The 22990-nt window shown below is 42.2% G+C and overlaps 1 protein-coding gene across 1 annotated transcript in view; it reads left to right on the top strand.

Moving 5' to 3' along the window:
* DIRAS2 (DIRAS family GTPase 2) overlaps positions 1-22383 on the top strand; it is an 80375-nt gene extending 57992 nt beyond the window's left edge. The window contains exon 2 of the mRNA XM_085632736.1: positions 17084-22383. Coding sequence (XP_085488862.1) covers positions 17120-17719 — 600 coding nt within the window. The 5' untranslated portion in view covers positions 17084-17119 and the 3' untranslated portion in view covers positions 17720-22383. The remainder of the gene's footprint in view (positions 1-17083) is intronic.
* Positions 22384-22990: the final 607 nt, after the last annotated feature.

Below are 22990 nucleotides of genomic sequence, written 5' to 3' on the forward strand. Positions count from 1 at the left end.
ATGAAATACAGTCTTTTCCTGAAATTCAGTACCTTGCAGGATTTGACACAGAAAGTACAGATCTTGTAAAAGCAAACATGCTAATCATTTACTATCCAAAAAGGAGTCAACGTCTTGAAAATGTACGTATTTATGAAAAACTTCAAAATCACAGATATAAAAACAATGTGAAAGAAACTGTAGAGGAGGGTACATTTTCAATGGTTGGTTGTTTAGAATGACATAGCAAAGGCAGTCTAATTATTAATAGAAAACTGAGTTGTCAGACTGCTGAAAAAAGAGAGATTTTCTCTTTGGCACTTTTACAGCTCTTTAAGTCATAGTGTTCTGAAGCAGAATTAATAGGAGAGTTTGGCTGCTACGAAGACTCGTTCAGTGCTGCAAAGGACAGCATTGAGTGTTCTATATTTCCTAACTATTACATGATCAAATTAAGCAGATAGAAACAATTGCTGCTGAGATAGCTAAGGAGAATTCACAAGGCAGCCAAAGTTTAGGACCTCTAAGTCAAGATCCTTTCGGACGGCCAATAATTGAAAATGAAGCTGTCATTTCAATGAATAAGGTGGAGACTGCAATGCAAGTAGCAAGACAGGAAACTATTGATTTGGAAGAGTTAGCTGCACTACTAAATGGTGAGCAAAAGGAAATGTATATGGAGGTGAAAGACATAGTTGATCATCAATTCCTCCATGAGAAGAAAGAGTGTGTATGCACGTCATTCAAACCTATGCTGTTGTATGTCAGTGGTCAAGCAGCCATCGGCAAAAGCTTCTTAATACAACTTCTCACTGCTTTCCGACAAAAGACTATGGAGTGTAGTTTGTCATGTGTTGTAACAGCGCCCACTGGTTTACCTGTACATAATATCAAAGAAATTGCTAACATCAACTTTTAATGCTGCCTGTGGAGAATACCAAAAGTTGTCCAGTGAAGCTTGCCATGAAGTGTTAAGAGTACTAAAAAAGTAAAAGCTTTTATTCATTGATGAAGTGAGCATGGTCTCAAAGCTAATGCTTGCCTTTGTACATTTAAAAATGCAACAGTCATTGAGATGTGATCAGTGATGTCACTAACCATGTCATGATTGATGTAACATGTGAGGTCATAAGTAGTGCATTACGGGGGTGTAAGTTATAGTTAGCTTGGGTAACTGTAACTGCTGGATTTCTATGGTTTTGTGTGTATATATATATATTATCAAAGCCAAACATTACTCCACATTGAAAAAGGCACGCATGCAAAAAATGTTCAGTTTCAAGGGCATTATTTATTCCATAGGGCCTCCTCCGACCCGGCAGCACAGAGATACGCTTTTTGGCTGTCACAGCAGCCTTCCTCAATCTCTATACACACACATATATTTATATATGTATGTATATCTATCTATATATAGATAGATATATAGCTATATATAGAGACGCTTTTATTACCAATTGGGGAAACAGAAACATAGGTCGGATCCTAAAGAAAGTCAAATACATAGAGTAGTAACTAAGATAAAGAACGAGGATGAGATACTGGTGAAACCCTCAGACAAGGGAGGAAATGTTGTACTTTGGGGACGTGATCTATACTGCAAAGAGGCCTTGAATCAACTCAATAACAGAGACTGTTATAAGAAAGTGGAAAGAGCTGAGTATGAAACAGTGAAAGATCAATTTCTTGAAAGACTGGAAAGCTGGAAACAACAGGACTTACTAAGTTGGGATGAATTTAAATTTGTAAAACAGGTTAATCCCATTATTCCAGTCTTTTATATGTTGCCAACGGTGCACAAAAATATTGAAAATCCACCAGGGAGGCCAATTATTTCCTCATGCGGTAGCTTATTTGAGAATGCCTCAAGATATATTGATTATCTTTTTAACCCGTTTACTAGGACTCTCACCTCCTATATTAAAGACTCTGCTGAATTTTTAAAGCATATCTATGATGTTCAATGGGATAGTGATATGATGTTATGAACGCTAGATATAACCACATTATATACTAGCATTAGGCATGCTGATTAACTGAAAGCTACGGAGTACTTTTGGAAAACTAGACCAATGAGATTTGCGCACCATAACAAAATGATCTTAGAAATTATGGAATGGTGCTTAACAAAGAATATGTTTATGTTTGGAGCGGACTTGTACCAGCAGGAGCAAGGGACTGCCATGGGTACCTGCTTCACCCCCAGTTAGGCTAACTTACATCTAGGATGGCGGGAGGATCAGGTGCTCCATGGCCCTGGGCTGGAACAGTGGATGACTAATGTATGATTGTGGGTCAGATTTATTGATGATGTATTTGTGCTGTGGCAGGGCACAGGAGAAAACATTGAAATGTTTATCAATGATCTAAATAAGAACAATCTGAATCTTAAATTTGTGGAACAATATAGTAGAACATCTATTGAGTTCCTTGATGTAAAAGTTACTGTTAAGGGGGATAGGCTGGAGACTACTATCTTTTGTAAACCAACGGCGGGTAATACCATCTTACATGCTTGGAGCACCCACCCTGCACCCCTTATCCGAAGTATACTCTTCGGTGAGTTCTTTAGGGCAAAGAGAACCTTTAGTAACCAAGAAGAATATGAGGGAATAGAATGTGAGATAATTAATCGCTTTATTCAAAGAGGGTATCCCCGAGAAGTGATTCAGAAGGCCTGAGAAAAATCAAGGAAGTTAGATAGGGACAGAATGCTCTTTGAACCTTCGAGAATGGCCAAAAGGAAAAAACTGAAAGAAGGTTCCATATCCCACAAATTTATAACAACTTACAACACCAAACATAATGAAGTAAGAAATATTCTGAAAAAACATTGTCATCTCATGTAAGTAGAAAGTATATGAAATTTTAATATACAACCAAATATGTTTTTAGATAAAGTAGGATTTAAAATCAAATAAAAACGGAAAAAATAAAAAAAAGCACAAGCACTTAAAAAAAATAGTACTGTAGCACTTAGCACTTTAACAAAGCCATACTGATAAATTATAAGAAGATGTACCAAAGTACACGGTGGGCAAACGAGGAGCGTATATTGGTTAATTCAAGAACATTAGGGTAAATGAAATTTATGATGTATTTATTTTCATTTTTGAGGTTGAATACAGTGATGAATGTACACTGTGAATAACTTGTAGTTAATGCTTTTAATTTAATAATGCACTTGCATGAAAAAGCATTTATTTAGTAGTGTTTAAATATGTTCCAATATGGCGCCTGTCTTAATGAAATCAGTGGCTGAGATGTGCATTGGGATTGTCCTTTGTCTGTGTTCATGTTTCTATAGATGTGTATTTATTGGATGAAAAAATGGCTACTTGCATCGTGAAAAAGGCTGAATGTGACAGCCGGAACTCGTGGATGCCGTCTAACTCACTAAATAAAAGTTGAGTGAATAACCCCCCTTGGAGTGCTGGATTATTTCTGGGAGAGAGGAAATTATCAATCAGATATATATATGTTTGACGAGTCCTCACGAAATTTCCCCCAAAAAGTCACCTCCTGCTTCTAGCTGTGCGTGAAAGGTTTTGGGGTGATTCATCAAGCGGGGGCTGAAAACAAGGGAGTCCCTTGTTAATTCCCATAGATATTTTAGACACAACTACAGCTCGAATTGCTGTACAGAATTACACCAAATTTGGCAGAGAGGTAGCTCTTGGTCCAGAAAGAGTCATTTTGGTATGTGGTGTAAATCTGTTCACTGCCCAGCCATCCACTGCTTGCTCAGGCTACATGCAGGGAGCTTCTCAGTGCTAATCAGGTCAGTGATCATCTCCCGACTCGGGTAACTTGACAGTAGTCTATCGGAGAAGCAGTCTATGCAGTAGCATCAGCATTTCTAGGATCTTCCCATCACTTCCACCCCTCTCAGTCAGAGGATTTTAGCTTTTATCTCTTGTTGTTTTCTGATGGAGAAGATTTATTTTACACGTGCACCTAAAGCAGTGGAGCTCCAGGCTGCGAGGCTACCTGGATGCCATCCAACTGAAAACGTCCGCCACTCGCCCAACTCCCTGACCCGCGGCCACATTGACAGGCACCTCAAAGCTGTGAGGGGAACTGTCCCATCTGAGGTAAGTGCTCGCTTATACTGCTGTTGGGTCCTGCCTGTGGTGGCAGTTGGAACTTTGCTGGCAGTCTGTACTGCAGCAGACGACAAGGTTGCAGTGTGTCAGGAGGCAGCTGCTGGTGTCCCGCGAAGTATCGTTTTATCGATAAACGAAGTAGTGCTACATGTCCAAGGTGTGTTTCTTTACAAGCTGTGCCAGCTGTCTTTGAGTGTGTTCTACTGGTCCCAGTCTAAACTAGCAAATTAGGAATATTTTGACAAAGGTATGCATCAAAAATTCCCCTATGTGAACCTTAAATGTATTCATATTTGTGGGTGGAAACATGCAGTCGTAAAGGTGGCCTTCTTGGAAAAGGTGCTGCATGCATGCAACCACAATTGACCAGAGGCTGCTGGGTCCTGTGTGTGGGAATATTTTTGTTAGTGGGAGCTATGCACTGTCCAAGTGTTGCTGGCCCTGAAGAGAGGAGCTAGTGTGCTTGCTGGGACGACAGCTAGTTCGTGTCAGGGCTGCGGTGTGCAGTTTCACATAACATGCAGGAATGCGAGGACTTCTATGTTGATGGTGAAGGGTTATGATTGAGACGCGGTTTGCCTAGTCCTCTAAGACTGAGAAGAACAGGACAGAAATACATTTGGTTGATGTCAGGTGCCCCCTTTCCCTCAGTTTACATTCTGGTACTTGCAGATGTGCATTGATAACCAGAGGAGTAAAACTGCACACACCAGAATGCAAAGCAGTCATCTTGATAAGCTGGTACAAGCTGACCACATTACACCTGTCTGGGACAACTTGAGAGCTTTGGAGGTGCAATTATGACATGCGTGGCTTTGTAGTAAGTTGCTGTGGAGAAATTGTGGCAGTCTGTACGCGACCACCCAACGCGATACAACACTTCTATTTTAAATGATGGCGGACGTGCTATGTGATTTTGACCTCACTGACCACAATACGGAGTCTGTACGCAGCCCGGTGCTCAAAAGACATATCGATATGTTGATTTTATATTTTTAAATGGTGCAATGCAGTTATGTGTTGTTGAGGCCACAAAAACCCACACTGAGGTGTGGGTAAGAAATAGTCATTCCACGAGATGAGCCAGCTATCCGATACCTGTAGGTCTGAGGTACTCACTACTTTTATTTTGTGAAACACCTCTCCCTGCTGAGTTATACACTCATGCATACCGGTGTGCGTACATTGCATTCTATAGACATTATTGAATTATGCGACTTTGCAGCCATAGTGTTTTCTGCATAAGTATGGAGTTGCCCCATTTGCCTCCTAATCTTCTATATAATCTGCATGTTTTAACCAAAAAATATTTCTAGCTCAAACGGATCAAAAGCTACTAAAATCACTCCCACACGTGTTACTTGTGCAATGGGAGACCCTTTGCAAAGGATGACTGGTCTCCTCTCAGTTGTTTATTGCTGCATCTGGGTGTTCAACTAGTATTACTGAGGTGAAACCTTTGCCCAGACATTAATAACGTGCCAAAATTAGGAAATAATGAAGTAATACTATCACACAATATGCAGCATATATGCCACATAATCTGGCTTTCTTGTCACATAATTTGGTTCATTCCTGCAACACAATTCCAGTGGCCCTGTCTATAGGTTCTGCCCTTTTGGAGCAAGGGGCATGGTGTGTTTGCTTCCAGATCAAGGTCCTTGATTTAGGCTGCCAGAGGTTTGGCTTCAGCTAGTGAGGTAAACACAAGGAAGTAGGTGGGATTGAGCCTAGTACCCAGTCACACACTGATTGCTGTGCTCCACAACCCTCGTGGGAGTCCACTAGTACCATGTGCTACAGCTCATTCAGGAAAAAACGGCTGTCACCAGTTAAAACATGGGCACATGCATTGGATTGCAACTTTGCATATCCTAGCACATTGAAGTTAGACATATGGGTTTTGTCAATGGTTTTTTAAAGGGCAAGCAATAGGCACCAGCAGAATATACAGTATTTACTGCCCAACTTCCCACCAGAATTGTGTAATTGAGGCATTTTATGGTCTCTGATACAAGGCTGCAATCTGAGGCGCAGTTTCCCGCTTTGAGCTCTCTGCTGAAGATAGCGCTGCTGCAGTTATTTGGTCAGTTAATCTGGCCTGTGGCATGGAAGAGCAGAGCCCCTGCAGTTTTTGCAAGAGCAGAGCCCCTGCAGTTTCTGCTCTGGATGATAAAATCGCACATTGAACATAGAGTCTGTTGATATTTTCATATCACTGTCTGTGACTTGAAAGCTTTAGTTCTACTGTTATCACTTTGAAGCTGGTGGTTGAAGAATATTTTTTGGCATTCTATTTTCCGTGATGGCAGTACCCCCGGTTTACCCTAGGTGAACACTTAATATATTTTAATGAATGTATTTGTGTTTAAATGAGAAACGATATGTAGAGAGACAGGGTGGTGCATACAATAAAAGGTCAGGGGCAGAGGGTATTTGTGAATTTATATAACTTGATTCATTGCCAACTATAATTGAAACAGAAACAGTTGAGGCGATTTCCACAGTGCCACACGATGTTTTATCTTGAGGGTTTGAATCCTACTCTTCAGATTCCAAGGTCAGGAATTTAGCCATGGTGCACTTCTCCCCAGACATCTGGCGAGGTACTGGTAATTCTATGGCTGAGGATTGATTAATGTACGGTAATTTAAAACTACTTTACACTAAAATAAACTTTGAAATTCACTGAAAAAATAAACCTTACAGGGACGTTATAGTTAGTTTGTGATTTTACACACATAAAACCATTAAAATGCAATAGTTATGGTTATACTTATCTCAAGAAACTATAGCTCGTGTCGTAAGGTAAGTATAACTCGTGCCATCTCCATGCACTGCTAATTACCCCACATTTAACGGTACTGATGACATCTCTAATCAAATATTTAACAATATCACTGCAACTTTTTCAGTAAAAATATTGATGAGAAAAGGGTGCATTGTGAGGGTGCAAGTTATAATTACCTAAAGGGTACGAGTTATAGTTTCTTGAGATAAGTATAACTATAACTGCTGAATGTGTTTGGGTTTGTGCATCTAAAATCTGAACCTAACTATAACGTCACTGAAACCTTTGGTATTTTCAGTGAATTTCTAAAGTTTTTTAAATTCTATACCCTAACTATAGCATCCCTGTAACCTTTGCTTATTTCAGTAAATATACTATATTCAGAAACAGTAGGAAAATGTCTGTTTCTATATGTTCACCCCTATTTCTTTTACTGATGCTGCTGGGGTGTTTTTTTACTCTGTGTACTGGGACTCTGCTAACCAGGTCTCAGTGTATATGCTCTGACCTTTAAAACATGTTGTAATTTGCTATAGTCCTAATTGCCATATTTAACTTACCTATAAGTCCCTAGTACATGGTAAAATGCATGCCAAGGACTTGTAAGTTAAATGTCACTAGTGGATTGCAGCACATATTGTGCCACCCCTGAAGTAACAATGCAAAACCATGACTGCAGTCCTGCCACCGTTAACATGGCTGTGAAGGTTTAAACTCCAAATTGGACCTGTCTGAAAACATTTTTTGACTTGCCTGAACACGCCTTTTAAATATCAATAAGTCATCCCTAAGAAGCCCTTAAATATCCATAAGGCAGGCTTGTGATATTTAAAAGAAGGCATTCTAAAACTTTAATGTTAAGCATGTCCTTCACTGACAATGCCACAAAAGCTCTTTTTCACTGTACCTGGGTTAGCTATTCCCTAGGAAGCACTAGAATTCTTTATTGAAATTTGTAAAGTTATCTCCACCCATGAGTCAGATAAAAAGTTAATACATGGACGTTTTGAAATATTTTTTACTAACCTAGTTCAAATGTCAAGTTAGATTTGTAAAACATACTTTGCAAAAGGTACTTAAAGAATTGTTTTAGCCTAAGGTCTCTAAAAGCTCTTTTGCGTAAGATTTTAGCTGCTAGCCAAGAACTGAATAGCTCCTTGATTAGGTGTATATTGGCTCCCAGAGCTGAGTCAAAGGGCAGGGTGTGGGGAGAAGTTGACCTTCTCCTGATAGGATGGCTTGGGGGCAACCTGTCACTTGCTGATGTAACTCACACCATAGCCTGCCTTATTTGTGTTTAACTATCCAGCCAGGCACCAATCCCAGTGGGAGAAGAGCAGCCCAAAAACTGGTTTTGAGTAACCACAGGGAGGAGTTGCTCATTTCAGTGGCCACACCTCTTGTGTGGGCACAGGAGCTCCGCACAAGGGACAACATGTTCTAACAGCTTGGCTTTAGGTAAAGAGAGGCACTGTGGGATTGTTTGCAGTAGGACACACAGGAACTGCTGCAAAAATGGGAAAGGTTACCCCTGGGTACTTTCACCTTATTCGTTAGGGAGAGATTAATAGTCACTCCCACCAACAGGCTAGTGTGAGGCATACATGTGGCACTCCTGGGCACTCTCTTCAGAACACTACTGGACCTGTAAAAGACAGAAGGACTGCTCCTGCTTTTGAGACCTGTGAGGAGAACTCTAAGGGCTGCTCCCACTTGTACCCAGGACTAAGAAGTCGACTCCAAGGGTTGGTTGACTGACCTCCTGTTTGGCTACAGGGACACAACAAGCTACCACAAGCCCACTTTCCAGCCCAGCTGACCAGATTCAACTGAACCTGCCATGGACCCTGCTGTTAGGCTTTTGTTATAGTGAGGCCTGAGTATGGTTGAACAAGCTTGTGCAACCAGGGATGGATAGCTAACTTTCTTGAAAGAATAGAAGTCTGAAGCCTAACATGAAAGAGAGGAGCCAAATTAGACAGGATCAATGCTAGAGGAAGGAGCTCATGCAAATGATCGGCTACAGAATGAGAAGATGCCAAGACCTAATGACTGCCTGGCTGAACTTTTGAAGAGTTTGTCACTTAGTGTGGTGCTACATCTGCTGTCCATGTTAAAGAAGCTAGATGAAAGGCAAATTGGCAAGAGACCTCTGAAATACCATCCAATTGATTATGCCTGAAGAAGGACATCTTGGTATGAGAACTCTTCGTAGCATCAAAGTCAAATTATTGTAAAATGTTTTAGTGAACAGGTTCTTAAAACTCACCAATGGGTAGGTAACATGATGAAGGAATTAGTAGGACAAAGAGTTCAGGATTCATGACCTAACTAGTTTTTCGATGATAGGAGACATAGCAGTGGTTGGAGGGTAGCATGAAAATATTCACTCAGTGGCAAGCTGAATATGACCTAGACTCCACTTATGAGTTTAAATACCAAGACCCTCATTGCATGTTGTGTGGAATATGGTGAGGTATGTTCCACAAGCTGAAGATATCCTTACCCCAGGCGGAGGTATTTTCCAAACATAGTAAATTTCTCCTATTGTGAGCTTACAATATGGAAATGAGGCCTAATATGAGGAATCATTTTTAATACACTCTGCATTTTTTCAGGCCTTTTCTTCTAATACATGAAATGCAAAATTAGCTGAGAAGCATGATGAACACAATATTTTCATTTTTCTCCGCACAAAAAGGTGAACCGTCAGACAAACACACTATTATTTGCTGTACACACTCATGTACAACCGTCCATCAGGAAATACAGTGAGGTTTAGAGTAGTAATAGGCTACGCCAGACTTCCTCATAAACGAGCATGGCTTCTGCAAGCAGACGGGTCAGGGATGTATGCACTGTGGCTACGGGCCCTCATGTCGATTAAATTTGACTTTGCTGGGGTAGACTGCAGCACTCATGGATTTGACTGATGTCTTGACTTATGATGATGATGATAGCTGGCTACAGCAGACACATTTGAAAGGCTGCCCACTGAGTGTAGTAAGTAGTTTGACTTCTAAAGCTTCTCCTTTCAGACACCATTCAGTGCAGCAATTACCATAAGAAGAAGGCCTCTCACTTTTTTGTGTTCTCTTTTTTTTTTTATTGTCACTGAATGTACTTATAGTGACGGTACTTTTATTAAATATGAAATATATGAGTCTTGCCAGGATAAAACAAGACATTTTCTATTTGCATTGCGCTTCAGGAAGGATTTTATGTACAAAATTAAACAATTCTACAAAATCTTGGAAGAAACCTTTCCATCTCGAGAGATGTCTGTGCTTTTTTGAACAATTTCTCAACTTTCAAACCTCTTCTGAACTGTTGCCAATAGTGGTGGAAATTTGTGTCAGCCAGGTGATGTCACAACTTTCCCACACAAAAATGTGTGAAAAAAGTGAATTTTTCAGCTAAATTTCAGGTTTGCTGGGGATTCTGGGTAAGAAAACGTTGGGGGATCCACGCAAGCCATACCTCCCTGGAACCCCCGGGGTGCCTAGTTTTCAGAAATGTGTGGGTTTGGTAGGTTTCCCTAGGTGGCCGCCGAGTCCCGGGCCAAAAAGTCATGGGACCCCCTTGCAAAACCAGGTCGTTTTGTGATACGCAATTTTTCGCCTCAATACAATTTGGGCCCTTGTCTGTCGTGAGTACTTGGGCCTCCCACCCGAGTGAGGCATCATTTTTATCAGGAGACCTGGGGGAGCACTGGGTGGTAGGAAATTTGTGTCAACCCAGTGATGCCACAACTTTCCCACACAAAAATGTGTGAAAAAAGTGAATTTCTCAGCTAAATGTCAGGTTTGCTGGGGATTCTGGGTAAGAAAACGTTGGCAGATCCACGTAAGCCATACCTCCCTGAAATCCCCCGGGTGTCTAGTTATCAGAGAGGTGTGGGTTTGCTAGGTTTCCCTAGGTGGCCGCCGAGCCCCAGGCCAAAAAGTCATGGGACCCCCCTTGCAAATCCATGTTGTTTTGTGATAGGCAATTTGATGTTGCCTCAATATGTTTTGGGCCCTTGCCTGTCGCGGGTACTTGGGCCTCCCTCACAAGTGAGGCACCCTTTTTATCGGTAGACCTGGGGGAATGCTGGGTGGTATGACATTTGTGTCAGCCTGGTGATGCCACAACTTTCCCACACAAAAATGTGTGAAAAAAGTGATTTATTCAGCTAAATTTGAGGTTTGCAGGGGATTCTGGGTAAGGGATCTTTGGGGGATCAATGCAAGTCATACCTCCCTGGAATCCCCTGGGTGTCTAGTTTTCAGAAATGTGTGGGTTTGGTAGGTTTCCCTAACTGGCCGCCAAGCACCGGGCCAAAAACCCAGGTGACCCCCCTTGCAAAACCAGGTCGTTTTGAGATAGGTAATTTTGATGTCGCCTCAATACGTTTTGGGCGCTTGCCTGTCGCGGGTACTTGGACCTCCCACACGAGTGAGGCACCGTTTTTATCGTGAGACCCGGGGAAATGCTTGGTGGTAGGTCATTTGTGTCAGCCCGGTGATACCACAACTTTCCCACACAAAAATGTGTGAAAAAAGTGATTTTTTCAGTTAAATATGAGGTTTGCAGGGGATTCTGGGGAAGAAAACGTTGGGGGATCTATGCAAGCCACACCTCCCTGGAATCCCCGGGTGTTTTGTTTTCAGAAATGTGTGGGTTTGGCACGTTTCCCTAGATGGCCACCGAGCACGGGGCCAAAAACTCATGAGACCCCCCTTGCAAAACCAGGTTGTTTTGTGAAAGGAAATGTTGCTGTCTCCTCAATAGGTTTTGGGCCCTTGCCTGTCATGGGTACTTGACCCACCCACATGAGTGAGGTATCATTTTTATCGGTAGACCTGAGGGAATGCTGGGTGGGAGGAAATTTGTGGATCCACGTAGATTCCAGAACATTCCCACACAGAAATTTGAGAACAAAGTGATTTTTTCAGATAAATTTGAGGTTTGCAGGAGGTTCTGGGTAGGAAAACGTTGGGGAACCCACACAAGCCATACCTCGCTGGACTCCCCCGGTCATCTAGTTTTCAGAAATGTGTGGGTTTGGTAGGTTTTCCTAGATGTCGGCCAAACCCGGGGCCAAAAACTCATGGGACCCCCCATGCAAAACCAGGTTGTTTTGTGATAGGTAATTATGATGTCGCCTCAATAGGCTTTGGGCCCTTGCCTGTCGTGGGCATTATGCATAACCACACAAGTGAAGTACCATTTTTCTCGCAAAACTTTGGGGAACGCGGAGTGGGTGGAATTTAGTGGACCCACACAGATTCCACAACTTTCCATCACAGAAATGTGAGGAAAATGTGTTTTTTTGAACAAATGTTTAAGTTTGCAAGGGATTCTGGGTAACAGAACCTGGTGAGAGCCAGTCAAGTCACCCTATCCTGGATTCCCTTGGGTGTCTAGTTTTCAAAAATGTATAGGTTTGCTAGGTTTCCCTAGGTGCCGGCAGAGCTAGGGTTAAAAAACTACAGCTAGGCACTTTGCCAAAAAAGGGTAATTTTTCACTGTGAAATTGTGGTGTGTCCACGTTGAGTTTTGCACCGTTTCCTGTCGAGGGCACTAGGCCTACCCACACAAGTGAGGTACCGTTTATCTTGTAAGACTTTTGGGAACGCGGGGTGGGTGGAAATTTGTGGATCCACACAGATTCCAGAACTTTCCACCACAGAAATGTGAGGAAAATGTGTTTTTTTGGACAATTTTTTAGGTTTGCAAGGGATTCTGGGTAACAGAACCTGGTGAGAGGCAGTCAAGTCACCCCATCCTGGATTCCCCTGGGTGTCTAGTTTTCAAAAATGTATAGGTTTGCTTGGTTTCCCTAGGTGCCGGCAGAGCTATGGTTAAAAAACTACAGCTAGGCACTTTGCCAAAAAAGGGTCACTTTTCACAGTGAAATTGTGGTGTGTCCATGTTGCGTTTTGCACCGTTTCCTGTCGCGGGCTGTAGGCCTACCCACACAAGTTAGGTACCATTTTTCTTGGAAGACTTTGGGGAACGCGGGGTGGGTGGAAATTTGTGGATCCACACAGATTCCAGAACTTTCCATCACTAAAATGTGAGGTAAATGTGTTTTTTTTTGACAAATTTTGAGGTTTGCAAGGGATTCTGGGTAACAGAACCTGGAGACAGCCAGACAAGTCACCCCATCCTGGATTCCGCTGGTTGTCTAGTTTTCAAAAATGTATAGGTTTGCTAGGTTTCCCTAGGTGCCGGCAGAGCTAGGGTTCAAAATCTACAGCTAGGCACTTTGCAAAAAAAGTGTCAGTATTCACTGTGATAATGTGACGTGTCCACGTTGTGTTTTGGGCCGTTTTCTGTCGCGGCCACTAGGCCTACCCACACAAGTGAGGTGCCATTTTTCTCGGAAGGCTTTGGGGAATGTGGGGTGTGTGAAATTTGGTGGATCCACACAGATTCCAGAACTTTCCACCACTGAAATGTGAGGAAAATGGGTTTTTTTGAACGAATTTTGAGGTTTGCAAGAGAATCTGGGTAACAGAACCTGGTGAAAGCCAGTCAAGTCACCCCATCCTGGATTCCCCCGGGTGTCTACTTTTAAAAAATGTATAGGTTTGATAGGTTTCCCTAGGTGCCGGCAGAGCTAGGGTTAAAAAACTACAGCTAGGCACTTTGCAAAAAAAGGGTCATTTTTCACTGTGAAAATGTGGTGTGTCCGCGTTGCGTTTTGCGCCGTTTCCTGTCGTGGGCACTAGGCCTACCCACACAAGTGAGGTACCATTTTTCTTGGAAGACTTTGGGGAATGCGGGGTGGGTGGAATTTTGTGGAGCCAATCAGATTCCAGAACTTTCCACCACAGAGATGTGAGAAAAATGTGTTTCTTTAGACAAATGTTTAAGTTTGCAAGGGATTCTGGGTAACAGAACCTGGTGCGAGCCAGTCCAGACAACCCCAGCCTTGATTCCCCTGGGTGTCTACTTTTGAAAAATATATAGGTTTGCTAGGTTTCCCTAGGTGCTGGCAGAGTTAGGGTTCAAAATCTAGAGCTAGGCACATTGCAAAAAAAAAAAGTTGGTGCGTAGTGGCCTTTCTGCTGCCCTGGGGGGAATCGGGGAGGGGGGTTTGCCCGGATATGCCCCCAAGGGTGGCAGAAAGACTGGCTATTTTTTTGGGGGGGTGGGGGCATTGGTATGCCCATTCTGGGCAGCCCCCACCCCCACGAATAAAAAAAGCTATCATCATTTCTGGTGACTTGTGGGCTTTCTGCCCCCCCGGGAGCAGATCAGGGGCCACTGACCCCATCTGCCCCCTCCAGGGGTGCAGAAAGACTGGAATTTCTCTGGGGGGTGGGTGGGGGTATTTCCATGCCCATTTTGGGCAATCCCCACCACTACACGTATAAAAAAAGAAATCCCTGGTCTCTAGTGGGCTTTCTGCCCTCCCGGGTTGGCAGATTGGGGGCTACTGCCCCCATCTGCTCCCCAGGGGGGCAGCAGAAAGACGGTAATTGTTGTGGGGGTGGGGGCATTGGCCTAAAGGCTCATTTCAGTTTCGGTTCCTATGAAATGACATCAGCGCGACGTGAGTGCTGATCGTCATTTCATAGAAACGGGGTGGGGGGCCTCAGGAGCTGGGGAAGCTCATCCCCAGCTCCCAAGGCTTTGGGGAAGTAAAAGAAATCCCTCTAGTGCCTGCACCAGAGGGATTTCTTCTGCAATGGCGTCGGACGTGCGGGAGTCGTCCGACGCACAGGAGAACTTCTGCGCCGGACGGCTCCCACGCGTCCGAGGCATGGAAGGGGTTAACTTAAGAGACAATGTGTAAAGTATTTGTGCAACACACACACACACCGTAACACAATAAGTACACTTTAAAAAGACTCCACACAAGTCTAGAAAATGGAGAATAGAAATTGTGAGTAAAACAAGACCACAATGACAAAAATCCAATCAGTAAAAGTTGAGTGATGAATTTTTGAAGAATAAGTGCAAAAACAGTGCTTAGAAGTCAGAAGCGCTAAAAGGTTACTTGAGGCCATGAAAGACTTGGGTAAATCCAAAGTTCAGGCTGATGGAGGGCAGGCCAGCTACGAGACTCACACAGATCCCGCTGAAACAGTATCTTGGATGGAGCACAGCGTCGACACTGAGGGCATGATGTGTCGATCTAGTCACGCAGTTGGGTCACTGCGCTGTCATCAAGGTCTGTTGAAATGCAGGCAATGCGTAGTCATTGAGCCACACAGAGCATCGTTGTTGGGCCACGCAAGCACTAGAACTGCTGTCATCGAACAGCCTCTGTGTCAGTATCAAAGGGCGATGTGTCAGTTCCGATCAGCTCAAAGGTTACGATGCGTCGGTTTTATAGCAAAACAGATACAGAATCCACCTCTGAGGACCAGGACTGGAGGGGACACCTTAGACAAGGGTAGAACTCACAGATGGCAGAGTCCAGCAGCACCAGCAGGATTGAAGTAGGTCTTTTGTGTCCCTAAGATGTCAGAAAAGAGGAGGCAAGCCAGGAAGCCCTTGGAGTCACTCTGGGTTCAAGTGGGATGAGTCCAGTCCATGTCTTCAGCACGGCAGAGTTCAGCAGGAAACAGGGCATCTCAGCAAACTAGAAAAGCAGTTCCTCAGAACAGTCAGTCAAGGCAAAGTGACAATCCTTACAGCACAGCAGTCTTTACTCCAACAGATTTCTTCCAAGGTCCAGTAGTGTGCTGATTTGGTAGGGCCAGAGCCCCAGTACTTTTACCCAAATGTGCCTTTGGAATGGGGGGTGACTTCAAAGCAGCTCCTTCTAGTACAGAGGTCTTCTGTCATCCCAGGCCTGTCTGCTAGGCTATCTGTGGAAGGCAATGAGTCATTTGTGTAGGGACAAAACACAGCCTATTCAGATTCAAGTGTGAGCTCCCTGTCCACCTATCAGAATGCAGACGAGTCCTCTGTCACACCCATCCTTCCTGTGCTTGTGGCTGTCTAGAGAGACTGCACAAAGTGTAGCTGTTGCCCAGCCCAGACGTGTATTGGAGACAGGCTGCAGGCACACAGAGCAAAGTTAAGAGCAGGCAAATGTCCACTTTCTAAAAGTGGCATTTCTAAAATAGTAAAGTCAGATACAAATATAACACTAAAGAGGATTTATCGTTACCATTCTAAAGATATGAAACATGATTTAGTTATTTCTTCCTATTTAGGAATTACAGTTTAATAATGTGTTAAGGAATTTCAAATGCTAGTCTATATGAGGAGTAGGCCTCACTATAGTAAATAACAAATGTAACTGTTTGTCACTTCCAGGACATGCAATACTTAAAAGTACATGTCCTACCTTTTACTTGTACAGCACCCGGCCCTTAGTATTCCCTAGGGCCTACCTTTGGAATGACCTATGTGTAATAAAAGGGGAGTTTAACGCTCTGCATGTGGTTTTAAATGCCAAGTCAAAGTGGCAATAAACTGCACACACAGGCCCTGTAATGGTAGGCCTGAGACAGGTTTGAAAGGCTACTTGTTTGGGTGGTACAATCAGTGGTCCAGTGGCAGATGCCTGAAGTACAGAATGGGCCAAAGCATCTTTTTACTAACAGAATTAGAATGCCAGACATTCTGGACATAAGTGTGGGATGAGTCTGCTAGAATCATGGGTAACATATACAACGAAGGCTTCTCTTTGCAATCCCAGGCATTCTAAATGATGTAGATCTGTTTAGGGGTAGTAGGAGCAGAAAAATTGTTTCTTGCGATTTAGTGTAGAAAAAAGAGACTTTGAAAGACAATGAGAGAATGCACGGCTGATGACTATGGCAAGATGGTGCATGGATATGGACAGACGTATGGTGGCAGAGAAGCCAATTAAAAAAAAAGCAGGGGATGCCCAAGGAAGTTTGTGAAACTATAGAGACGTAGAGAAGATACTATGGCTTGGATTATAAAGATGATAGCTTCTTTGTGACCAATTTGCTGCATAGAGGTGACGATTGCTCAGTGTTTACTAATGAGTGGGCGATCATGAATAGCATTGCTATGACTGCATGACTTCCAGACAACTGGTTCAAGTTTGTTAATGAGCCAAGTATATTTCTAAACACCATGGTTGGAAATGCACACCTCTATGTTAATGTTATTGTTCTGTAATATTTACACAATAAAATAAAAATAGAGAGGAATAACTGGCAGAATGTGTTGCTTCAGATATACCATGAGATACTCTATTAATTGTTTTTTGTATTATTTTTCCTAGGACTTCCCCGGCTAAGGCTTTGACAGTTTGAAGATCATGCCTGAGCAAAGCAATGATTACCGCGTGGTGGTGTTTGGAGCTGGCGGCGTTGGAAAAAGTTCCCTGGTGTTGAGGTTTGTGAAGGGCACCTTCAGAGAAAGTTATATCCCTACCATTGAAGACACCTACCGGCAGGTGATCAGCTGTGATAAAAGCATATGTACTTTGCAGATAACGGACACTACAGGGAGCCACCAATTTCCAGCCATGCAGCGCCTGTCTATATCCAAAGGACATGCTTTCATTCTAGTTTATTCAGTAACCAGTCGGCAGTCTTTGGAGGAACTCAAGCCAATCTATGAGCAGATCGTCCAAATCAAAGGGGACGTGGAGAGCATCCCCATCATGCTGGTGGGCAACAAGAATGACGAGAACCAAAACAGGGAACTGGAGAGTAGCGAGGGGGAGGCCATGGCCAAGAAGTGGAAGTGTGCCTTTATGGAGACCTCGGCCAAAATGAACCACAACGTCAAGGAGCTTTTTCAGGAGCTGCTGAACCTGGAGAAACGTAGGACTGTGAGTCTACAGATCGACGGCAAAAAGAGCAAGCAGCAGAAAAGGAAAGAGAAGCTGAAAGGCAAATGTGTGGTCATGTGAAAAGGAGATTGGATAAGAAAATCGCACAGTGTCATCTGCCTGTCAGAAGCACGCTGTGTGGCACGGAATCAGCATGCCATTTAAAATATCCCTGATGGAAAGTAGTCATATAGTAGGGACAGAAATGTAGAACAACGTAAAAAACCCAAACCATTAAAAAACTCTTAAGGGTTGTGGTCTTCTGCACAAAAGAAAAAAACAGTTAAAAAACGCAAATAGGGACAGACAGTCTTCAAGAGAATTGTTGCTTTGATTCTTTTTTTTTCACATCCCACTTTTAAACCAAGTCTCAGTGGCAGAAAAAAATACATTTCTTAAAGCAGCCAGCACAATTTAGATTTGAAAAAACAATTGTGAAATTATTCATACATGCCGCAGCAAGAAAAAAGCGGGACAAGCAGTATAATTGCATTATTTGCCTGCATCAACAAGTGATAGTGACTGAAGAACAATCCTGTCCACACACAACAAAGTATGGTAATCCTTCTGTAGACAGATCAACTCACTTTTCTCCTATGCGTGTTTTGGCGTGCTCAAAATTGTCTTTAAAAACGCCAAGGCTTCAGTAACCAATGTTGTGCAGCTGGCAAACTTTGGCTCACCAGTGACTACATGTATTACCCCTGATGTATCTGCAACTTCCTAGCATGAAGCAAATTACCACAGTGGTGCATGCAGATAGATTTAGGCTATTGCTCTAACAATCTCATCAAATCTTCGTCACAGCATTGTTTGTAGGACAGACACTAAGAGCCAATTCTACTTTTAATTGTAAAATGCTTAACTAGTTATGATTTTTTTTTTTAATACTACTGACCCTTTAGTAATAAAATGGTCATGCTGTTCATAGTCTTAAAATATTAATTTGTAAAATGCTGACAACTGACTTATGAAAAGATCAGTACAATTGAAAGTTGAGTGACTATAATTAAAAGAATCATTGACTGTTTGTCTTTAAGCTTTGGTAGAATTTTCAGTTGACCTGTTTTAAATGGTTTCTAATGAGTTCAGCTTCTCCTGTGGTCATTTAGAAGCTGGACCATGTATGTCTATTTCAGAAAACAAGAGGAAATTTCCAGGTTACATAAAAGTTCCTGATGAAATCAATATTGGCCAATATTCCAAGTTTTAATGCAAATGGAACTAATTAGAATTTTCGCCAGAACAACTTATATGATAAAAAGAGACTACATGCTGGATCTACTGGATCCAATAGAATGAACTGAAAATAGTCAACTGGAAATTCCACCAGGGAAACACACAATCAATTGGTTTGATATATTCAGACACTTCAGCTGTGGCAATGGTTCAAGAAGGTTTTAAATCTGCTACTGCAAAAACCAGTTTGGCTCAAAAGGGTCGACATTTAAATCTTTGGGTGGTTCAATAAATGTAATACGAATTCCTGGTGTGACAATAAGTTCTAAATAAAAAGCTCAAAAATGTTCTATTTCATGCAAACATTCTGAAGGTTTGGGATACAACTACAATGACAAAGTTCTGAAGCCCACCTGGCTCCTCCATTAAGGATGGTAAAGCCATTAACCGCTGGAGCCCAAGATGGTTGGACTTGTTTTGATGCAACCTAATGGCCAAACACACTCCCAATCATATTTGGCTCAAATAAGTGTAACTGTGATTCAGTCATTCACAGCACAGCAGCAAAAGGGTGTGTTGTGGCTACTAAATTTCAATCTTTATTATGATATGGCCACATTTATTTCCCCAGTGATGACCAACACAACCAACAACACAGAATGATGGCGCGGTGAGCTATTACAATTGGTTTCACTGCCAAATCGATACATACTAAATATGTGGATTAGATTGTTTGTTTTGAGTCAAAAAGTATCAGGTTTCTTCTCAGTAAGAACACCACTTTTAGGATTCCTACAGCAGGGCCTGATTGGTTGCGACACACTGACTACCACAAAGAGGAATAAAGCACATTGCTGTTAACCAAGGTATACAACTGATACGCTACTACGTGCACTTTATTAGGACATATGCGACAAAGAAAGCATCCCCTGTGTTTATGGTAGTTGTTATTCCAATGCCTAGTACGGGAAAGTGCAGTGCAGGACTGCAGGAGTAATTTAGTTTGCTTTGCATATAACAAGATAAATGTATTCACAGAGTTGTTTCAGTGTAGCAGCCGTTGAGGAGGGATCTCTTGTTGATATTCCACCATGCGTACTGGAGCCATTTCTGCTCCTTCGCTGCACAAATCGTAAAGCGGCCATGCAGCATTCTGGCCCAGACCCCTCCCTCTCGCATTTGCTACAGATCACGTGACCCCTGAACTTCCAGAGTGCCCCTGATATCTCTGCTGCTAACCATGGCTCTTTGGCTCCCTTCTGAGTCCTAACCGCAGAGCTACTGATAACGAAAAACATCAACAGAAGGACATATGAGAAATGTTAGGATCTCATGTTTCCCCAACTCTTTAAAAGCAAAGGAGACAACGGCTCAGTATTTGACAGGCAAATGGCACAGGATAGTTTAGAGATATTTGTAATGTACAGTAGCAGAATGGAAAGGATAGTTTTTTTCATTCAGGGCTGAGTGTCTAATTTCTCAGAATAGCACTTGAAAAAGAAAGAATGAATATTGTGGTCATTAGAGGTCAGTGGCATCATGTACAGTATTAACAGTGTAATGTTTTGAAGACTGCACTTATACAGTAACCCTGCAGCACTTTGTGTATGAGCAAAGGCCTTAGCAGTTTGTTGTTGTCATCAATGTAACTGACGACTCCATTAAGGGAAATTAAACATAATGAGCACATGCATATACACACACACCGCCAAGCACACAGCCACCCCCTCCAGCCGCGACAACATTTTACATTAAATGTTTCAGGCAAGGACAATGTGAAACTAACAGTATCTGGTGGCAGGTATGCTGCATCCTGTACTGCAAAAATGCACAAATATACACCGCACAGTTTTACAGAAAATACTATTAAGACGTTCAGTCTAGTGTCGTGGTAGTGAAAGGGCCTCTATAGTGATTATCTAGTGAGCCTAGAAATACAGTACAAGTAATTAACCGTGTATGTATAATTACGAATTATCAGGAGGGAGCAATTGCTGTTTGCGCTGCTTTAACATTAGCATCTTTCCTTCTAGTGATAGTGCTTCTGACATGTTTTGACTTCGGTCATGACAATCAGCAGCGACCAGCACTCCTGTTTTGATTGCCTCCGTTCTTCTTCTCTGTGATTGCTTTCCCTTTCGCCAGTATCAATGTGGCATTCTACTATAGGGGACAACCTTCCGCCCAAGGTCACAGATGAGACCTCTCAAGAGGCAACTTGGTAGCATTCCCTAGCGACAGTTCTTGTTGGCCAGCTGCAAATACATGGTTTGTTTTGTTCTGGTTTTGGCATATGGGTCTTTGGACAGTGAGTTGGGTATGTCCACCAGAAATAAAACAAGGTCAAATATACGACGAAACAAAACCACTGAAATTCAACATGAGACACCAACAACCAATTCCAAGAAGCAAATATAAACTCCTGATTCTTCGTCGTCCAACTACTCACGTGCCATCAGCTAGATCCACTAAAAACATCTCTAATAGTCAGCAATAATTGCCACCTAGGTCAGTGTACAATCATGGTAGGTGCCAAGAACTCTATACACTAAAGCTGATGCTTCAGTTCTCCATCACTCACCTTTGTATTTCTTTTGCAAGTGTCCCACAAACGCAATGACGCACGTATCCAATGAACACGAGCACACCTTTAAAACGTACGTGAAGAGTGCTACTGGTGATTTCGATTCAAACAGTGCCTTAACTGCTAACAGCTTCACCTGGCCGGGTGGCTGTACAATTTTTCTTTATTGTTCTTTCGCCATTGCGCATTGAAGCGGCCATTACACCATCAATCGCGGAAACACCTTTACTTGCCTGCCAATATGCAGAGTGAAAGGATCCCAGGTGTTTTCAGTAAGTGACGTCATGCCGAGAATTATGCCGAGGCTCTATTTGAATTATGACCTTCGGCATTTACAATTCATATGAAAATCAGGGAAACCCATATATGTCAAAAACTCAAAATGGATGCATCTCTCACTAGGAACACCTCACCCATCATGCAAAGCGATCACAAGCGCACTCCCTCTGGCCCCCAATTCTTTCTATTGGAAGACTTATTAAAGCCATGATATATGTCCCGGGCTTGCACGCATCCAAGCAAGGTCAGTAAAAAAGCAATACTGTTTATGGACTACTAAATTATATTTTATACCCTCGCAATGCAATCATAGTTTATATTGGTCCATTTTACATATGGTAAGCAGGCCATAAATATTTGTTTTGCTATCGTTGAAAGAATGCTTATTTTTGGTAGAGCAAAAACGACAATAGAAAAGAAATGATACAGCTTTAATATATTTTATGTTTTCTTCTGGAATGTGATGCTAATATATACAAGCTCTTTCAAGTGTATATATAACTGACAGGACACATTAAACATAAGATGAACAATGAATTTCAACACAAGATACGGACAAGTAAGTTCCTCATTTCGCATGATGTTTATATGTGGAAAATTACAATGTACAGCATAGCTCTCATCAGAATGCATTTATTGTAAGGATTTCATAATATATCTTTTCCTGAAAATATGGAAATAAAAGTCATCTGTGCCTACAAAATACTGTTTTGCGTGATATTTAGAATATAACAAACTATTTATTGCAAAATGAAACTTAAAATGATGTTCATGGAAAACATGGCCTCGCATTGAATGATCTGGAGATTTAAAATAAAGATAGTGTACATTTCAAATGGAGTCTAATGTCTAAATGATTGGTTAGAGTCTGCCGCCCACCGTGCAAACCTTGTATTTGGCACTTGGTACCTAGGATTCAAAATTATAAACAAATCACTTTATCATTTTGTGTCTCAAACTGTAAACGTGCAATGCAAATATACAGACAAAGTGTACATTCTCTAGCAGTACTGTCCCAATTATATATACACTGCAACCTACCCCCATCATGTCGTGGTTGCTGTATAGGGCAAAATACACCTTTAAGTACAATGCATAGCATCTCTTGTTTCTGCTGCTATGGAAACGTTCTCTGTAAATATGAACTGACCACAAATGTATGTGATGTAAACGTTTAGTGTCATGCTTAATAAGCAGTTGTACGGGTTCGAAATATACCAAGAGTTATCAAAACAACAGACTGCAGTCTCATGTGACATGCTTGGCATTGTGGGTAATGGCAGAAAATAGAATTGGATTTGAATTTTCCA

This window comes from Triturus cristatus, chromosome 2_1 (assembly GCF_964204655.1).
Source record: "Triturus cristatus chromosome 2_1, aTriCri1.1, whole genome shotgun sequence".
In the NCBI taxonomy this organism is placed as follows: Eukaryota; Metazoa; Chordata; class Amphibia; order Caudata; family Salamandridae; genus Triturus; species Triturus cristatus.